Source organism: Babylonia areolata, chromosome 32, assembly GCF_041734735.1.
Source record: "Babylonia areolata isolate BAREFJ2019XMU chromosome 32, ASM4173473v1, whole genome shotgun sequence".
In the NCBI taxonomy this organism is placed as follows: Eukaryota; Metazoa; Mollusca; class Gastropoda; order Neogastropoda; family Buccinidae; genus Babylonia; species Babylonia areolata.
In genome coordinates, this window is record NC_134907.1 from 20,998,936 (window position 1) to 21,006,435 (window position 7,500).

Sequence of the window (7,500 nt, forward strand, 5' to 3'; positions counted from 1 at the left end):
ACAGACAAGACAAGACAAATTCTTTATTTCGAGGATAATAGATAAGCACTGGTGTGCGTTTTTACATCCAGTCCCCGCCCTGAATAGGGTCTACACTACACAATATTAAATAAAATGAAAGCATGAAAGCATGGTGTTAGTAGAGATACATAACAGGGAAGAAAAATAAAATAGAACATAATAAAATAGAATAAAATAAAATGAAATAAAAACAAAACAAAACAAAACAAAACTAAAAAACAAACAAACAAACAAAAAACCCCAAAAAACAACAAAAACAAAACAAACAAACCAAAAACAACAACAACAACAACACACACACACACACACACACACATGGCATACAGGTACAGGCATGTTGTTAGTAAAATGCATAGGAAAAAATGAACAAAATGAAAGAAACAACACACACAACACACACCGCACTACAGATCAGAGTGGGGGGTGGAGGGTGAGGGAGGTTATCAGTCAACCATACACATTTGACAAACAGAATCATTAAAATGAACGATTTACATTACACTTTATGGCATAATGTGGGACAGGCAATGTTTTTTGAAGGTGGTATGGCAATGGTGTTGTTTAATTGTTTCTGGGAGTGAGTTCCATAGGGTGGCGCCTGAGTAGACCAGACTGGATTTGAACAAGTCAGTTCTTGGAACTGGGATATGGACTTTGGGGGGATTCCTTGATGAATTTACAGAATATTTGTCTATTAATGTTGGTGGTGCATTACCTGTCATAATCGTTTGCATCATGATTCCTTTATTGTACTCTGATGTACGGATAGGTGGGAGAATATTCGCTTGTTTATAGTCTGAGTCTAAAAGGGAAGTCTTTTTAAGGAGTACCAGCTTGAGAGAGAGAGAGAGAGAGAGAGAGAGAGAGAGAACTTCAGACTTTTTTTTTTTTAAATGTAAAGCCCCTCTCTCTCTACCGGCAGGCGATCAGCCAGTCGCCTCACGTGCCGCCAAGGGGATGGAGATCGTCCCTACCACTGTGTCTACAGCCTGGCTTGTCGTCTGCCGGGTGACGTCACACACACACACACACACACACACACACACACACACACACACACACACACACACACACACCACAACTGGACCGTTCACCAAGGTCACAAAGGCAAACACAGTCCTATCATATTATTTTTTGGCTGCTTTCCCTGCGATATATATATAAACAGAGAGATAGAGAGAGATAGAGAGATGTGTATGTATGTATGTGTGCGTCCGTGCGTGTGTGCGTGCGTATGTGTGTGTGTGTGTGTGTGTGTGTGTGTGTGTGTGTACACACACACATATATATGTATAGATATGTGTGTGTGTGCTTGCGTGCGTGCATGATACGTGTGTGTGTGATTGTGTGATTGTGTGTGTGTGTGTGTGTGTGTGTGTGTGTGTGTGTGTATAGAGAGAGATGGATGTGTATGTGTGTGTGTGCGTGTGTGCGTACGTGTGTGTGTGTGATTGTGTGTGTGTGTGTATGTGTACACACACACACACACACACAAACTCACACACACACAAATATATATATATATATATATATATATAGAGAGAGAGAGAGAGAGAGGGGTAAGGAGGGGTAGTGGTGTAGGGGGAGCCAGAAGAGGACAGGGGGTGGGGGTGGGGGTGCAGACGACAGTCAAGGGCATGTCGTCTTTTGTTGCTGGGCTTGTCGCGGGGTCTCCTAACGTATGGCGGGGGGCCAAACGTTCATCACATGGAGCAGAGGGGAGGTGGTGGAAGGGGGGGGGGGGGTGAGGAGGTGAGGTGTGGTGTTGGGAAAGGGGGGTGGGTGGAGATGGATGAGTTGCTCTTTATTAACATTAACATGCATTTCATTCTGGAGTCATGTTCTCTGTCTGTCTCTCTGTCTGTCTCTCTGTCTGTCTCTCTCTCTCGGCGGAGGAGGAGGAGGAGGAGGAAGGCAGCAGAAAGGTTAAGGACGCTAATCTGCGAATACAGTATCCGTGAGGGACTGGGTTCGATTCTCGCCTTCTCGCCCTTTCTCCCAGTTTTGACTGGAAAATGAACATGAGCATCTCCTCATTCGGATGAAAAGATAAACCTAGGTCCCGTGTGCAGCACGCACTTGGCGCATGGAGAAAGAACCCACGGCAAAAAGAGGGTTGTTCTTTAGCAATAGTCTGTAGAAGACATCCACTCTGATAGGTACACTAATATATATATATATATATCCATGCACTCGAGGCCTAAGCTGCTGGTCAGGCATCTGCCTGGAAGATATGGTGTAGAGTATATGGATTTGTCCGAACGCATTGACGCCTCCTTGAGAAACTGATTCTAACACACACACACACACACACACACACACACACACACACACACACAGAGAGAGAGGATCAGAGATGATTTTGTATTGCCTTCGGCAATGCAAGCCATATATAAAGGAAAATAATTATATCGATAGATGATAGTATGTATTCTTGCTCTTTGAATCTTTTGGTTATTTCTGTGGGTTCATTTTTTTTATTAGTTATTTTCTTCTTTACTTCTTCATTTAATGATATGGATCGGTAAAAGAAAGAAAGCATGTGTACATGCTTATCTTATTACCCTGGTGTGAACATTTCGTTTCGACCAGCCATTTATCCAGCCATCCTCCCAGTGATCCATCCACCCAACAATTCAACAAAACATCCACCCGACCATCTACCCAACAATTCAACAAACCATCCACCCGACCATCTACCCAACAATTCAACAAACCACCCATCCAACCATCCACCCAACAATTCAACAAACCATCCCATCAACCATCCACCCAACAATTCCACAAACCATCCACCCAACCATCCACCCAACAATTCCACAAACAATCCACCCAACCATCCACCCCACAATTCAACAAACCATCCAATCAACCATCCACCTAACAATTCCACAAACAATCCACCCAACCATCCACCCAACAATTCCACCAACCATCCACCCAACCATCCACCCAACAATTCAACCAACCATCCACCCAACCATCCACCCAACAATTCAACCAACCATCCACCCAACCATCCACCCAACAATTCAACCAACCATCCACCCAACCATCCACCCAACAATTCCACCAACCATCCACCCAACCATCCACCCAACCATCCACCCAACAATTCCACCAACCATCCACCCAACCATCCACCCCACAATTCAACCAACCATCCACCCAACCATCCACCCAACAATTCCACCAACCATCCACCCAACCATCCACCCAACCATCGACCCAATAATTCAACCAACCATCCACCCAACCATCCACCCAACAATTCCACCAACCATCCACCCAATAATTCAACCAACCATCCACCCAACCATCCACCCAATAATTCAACCAACCATCCACCCAACCATCCACCCAACAATTCCACCAACCATCCACCCAACCATCCACCCAACCATCCACCCAACAGTTCCACCAACCATCCACCCAACAATTCCACCAACCATCCACCCAACCATCCACCCAACAATTCCACCAACCATCCACCCAACCATCCACCCAACAATTCAACCAACCATCCACCCAACCATCCACCCAACAATCCACCCAACAATTCAACCAACCATCCACCCAAACAGCCAACCCACCCTCCACCCAGACACTCACCCGACCATCCATCTATCCATCCATCCACCCAGCTTTCCATCCAGTCACCCCAAGCCATTGACCACCACTTACCCACCAGCCATTCAACCCAACGTCTAACCACCACCACCCTTCACCCCCTACCCCTCACGCCCCGCCCCCTTCATCGTGTTGCAGAGTGCAAGGGGCGGAAGAAGCGGAAGCCTTACACGCGCTACCAGACGATGGTTCTGGAGAACGAGTTCCTCAACTCCTCCTACATCACGCGCCAGAAGCGCTGGGAGATCTCGTGCAAGCTGCAGCTGACCGAGCGACAGGTCAAGGTCTGGTTCCAGAACCGCAGGATGAAGCGTAAAAAGGTACGCCGCATTTCATTGGCTGCTTGTGTGTAATGTAGCACCGTTCGATTATGTTCATTGGTTTTAGAATGATGTGTTGGAAAAGAAAAAAAGGAAAGAAAGGAAAAAAACAACAACAAAAAACAAAAAAACAAAAAAAACAAAAAAACAAAAAACCCCACCCCAAAACAACAAAAAACAACAACAAACAAACAAACAAACAAACAAACAAAAAAACACATCTCATCGGCTGGTTGTGTACCACTATTCGATACGTTCATTGGTTTCAAAATGATGTATGAAAAAAACAACAGGTAGGCCACATCTCACTGGCTGGTTGTGTACCACTATTCGATACGTTTATTGGTTTCAAAATGATGTATGAAAAAAACAACAACAGGTAGGCCACATCTCATTGGCTGGTTGTGTACCACTATTCGATACGTTCATTGGTTTCAAAATGATGTGTGAAAAAAACAACAGGTAGGCCGCATCCCATTGGCTGGTTATACCACCGTTCGATATGTTCATTGGTTTCTGAATGAAGCGTAAGAAAGGTAGGCCGCATCCCATTGGCTGGTTATACCACCGTTCGATATGTTCATTGGTTTCAGGGTGAGGCGCAGAAAGGAAGGCCACATCTCATTGGCTGGTTGTATGTAGCACCATTCGATGTGATCATTAGTTTCAGAATGAAGCGTAATAGTTACGCCATATCTCATGGCTGGTTCCAGCAACTTTCGATGTGTTCACTGATTTCAGATTGAAAGTTTCGTAACATCTTATTGGCTGGTTGTAGAACCATTCGATGTGTTGATTGGTTTCAGAATAAGGCATAGAAAGGTTGGCCACATCTCATTGGCTGGTTGTAGCATCATTCCACATCTCATTGGCTGGTTGTAGCATCGTTCCACATCTCATTGGCTGGTTGTAGCATCATTCCACATCTCATTGGCTGGTTGTAGCATCATTCCACATCTCATTGGCTGGTTGTAGCATCATTCCACATCTCATTGGCTGGTTGTAGCATCGTTCCACATCTCATTGGCTGGTTGTAGCGCCGTTCCACATCTCATTGGCTGGTTGTAGCATCATTCCACATCTCATTGGCTGGTTGTAGCATCATTCCACATCTCATTGGCTGGTTGTAGCATCATTCCACATCTCATTGGCTGGTTGTAGCATCATTCCACATCTCATTGGCTGGTTGTAGCGCCGTTCCACATCTCATTGGCTGGTTGTAGCATCATTCCACATCTCATTGGCTGGTTGTAGCATCATTCCACATCTCATTGGCTGGTTGTAGCGCCGTTCGAGATGCTAGGCAATGGAAGGAAACACATGCATGCGTCGTATTTCTCCATGTCTGTCTGTCTGTCTGTCTGTCTCCCTCCCTCTGTCTGTCTGTCTCTCTCCCTCCGTCTGTCTGTCTCTCTGTCACGTGAAAATGCATACGTACACATAACCAACTGGCGTGTACGCATGCACGCACACGAACAGACCGACAAACAGTCAGCACCAATCAAACTGTCTGGTTTTCTGCAAAGAAAAAACAAAAGATGATGAAGAAGAAAGAAAAAGGTCCAACAACGTGCTATATTCATCCTGGGAGTCGCTGGCAGTAAATCAGCCTGAAATCTGTGTTGGCAGCTTTTATGGTTTGTTGGGCCACAGGGGACTATTAACTCATTTTATGTTCGTTTTTCTGGCGGTGTTGTCTTTTTGCTTTGCTTTGTTTTTATTTAAAGGCATTTCTAACATTAGACATTTTCAACGAGTTTCTTTTTTCCTCCATGCTTTTATTATCATGTAGGGAGTAGATGTCATGTATTTATAGAGTTCTTCTGACATTCAGTCCTGTGACATTTAGTCTCTGTCTGACTTCTCTCTCTCTCTCTCTCTCTCTCTCTCTCTCTCTCTCTCTCTCTCTCTCATTTACATACATGTTTTGATGATTTTTTTTATTTTTATAGTTCAGTGTCAAACTGGGTACCAAAGATAATGACATCTTAATCAATAAGGGCGACTGTGAGAAGAAGAAGAAGAAGAAGAAGAAGAACAAGAAGAACAAGAAGAACAAGAAGAACAAGAAGAAGAACAAGAACAAGAAGAACAAGAAGAACAAGAACAAGAAGAAGAAAAAACACACACAAAATAGTTCACATATAAGACAGATTGCTGAGTTATAAAATACCACCAGGATACTTTCTGTCTTCATTATATTATGTCCCCGAGCGTCAGAGCAAATAATGTAGACACGAAACGTATCATCATCATCATCGTTATCGTCAGTTCCGTATCAAACAGACACACAGACACAGACACAGACACAGACACACACAGACACACACACACACACACACACAGAGTAAAGGCCGGATCTTAGGAGCGTCTCCACCCCTCAAAACACATCAAATGGGTAACGTTTCAGTTGTGTCAAGAGGAAAAGCCCATCAGAATGCGTGATACGAGTCCAATTTCGTCCCACTAGGACTCGACAAATATCTCGGCAATGGTGTTTCAACCCTTCCACCCCTACCCCCCCTCTCCCCAACCCTCCCTCGGCAGTTAGAGAGACTCCACTTACATGACAATGGTGTTCTCAATGTCAGTGGGAGAAGAAAGCAAAAAAACAAAACAAACCAAATCACAATGCAGTGACACACCACAGCTGTCCGCGAAGCCTTTAATTAAGTCCTTTCTTGGTGGGTTGGACTGTAACATGGCTTGTTGTTGTTGTTCTTCTTCTTGGTTTAAATAATCTTTAATTATTCAAGAGTACACATGATTACAATGCAATGAATGGCAAAAGAGCATCAATAAGCTTAAAGCTTATTCTGTGCTCACAACGTTGCACTTCAATTTTATCATGACGGCTGATGAACCATATTATCAGTTGTATCAAATAACATTCATAAACAGTAAGTAATGAAATAATGAAGTACAACAAATAAACAAACAGTACATGATATAGTAAAATAATACTAATATCAATATTAACGTGAGATTAAATTTATTATCACCAGAGTAATCGGCCTTCTTCGTCTTCTTCATCATCATCATCATCATCATCATCATCATCAGTTTTCACTTTCAGCTTCTCAAGGAGGCGTCACTGCGTTTGAACAAATCCATATACGCTACACCACATCTGCTAGGCAGATGTCTGATGGCAGGGTAACTCAACGCGCTTGGCAGGCCTTGAGTGCATGCATATGTTATGTTTGTGTACCTATCAGAGTGGATTCATTTCACACAATTTTGACATAGGGCAACACTTTTGTTGCCGTGGGTTCTTTTTTCAGTGCGCTAAGTGCCGACTGCACACGGGGCCTCGGTTTGTTGTCTCATTCAAATGACTAGACGCTCAGTTTGATTTTCCAGGCCAGCTTGGGAGGAAGACGAGAGCGGGATTCGAACCCAGACCCTCACGGACGCTGTATTGGCAGATTAGCGTCTTAACCATTCTGCCACCTTGCTCCCGTCCTCCTCCACCTCCTCCTCGTTATTATTGTCATGATTATTAGTAGTATAACTGTCATCGTTACTA

General features: G+C 44.0%; 1 protein-coding gene across 3 annotated transcripts in view; it reads left to right on the forward strand.

Annotated features, from left to right (window-relative positions):
• The window catches only part of LOC143276592 (uncharacterized), a 99,525-nt gene that overhangs the window by 90,824 nt on the left and 1,201 nt on the right, over window positions 1-7,500 (forward strand). For all 3 annotated transcript variants that reach the window (XM_076581192.1, XM_076581194.1, XM_076581193.1), the window contains one exon: window positions 3,790-3,971. In XM_076581192.1, coding sequence (XP_076437307.1) covers window positions 3,790-3,971 — 182 coding nt within the window. The remainder of the gene's footprint in view (window positions 1-3,789; window positions 3,972-7,500) is intronic.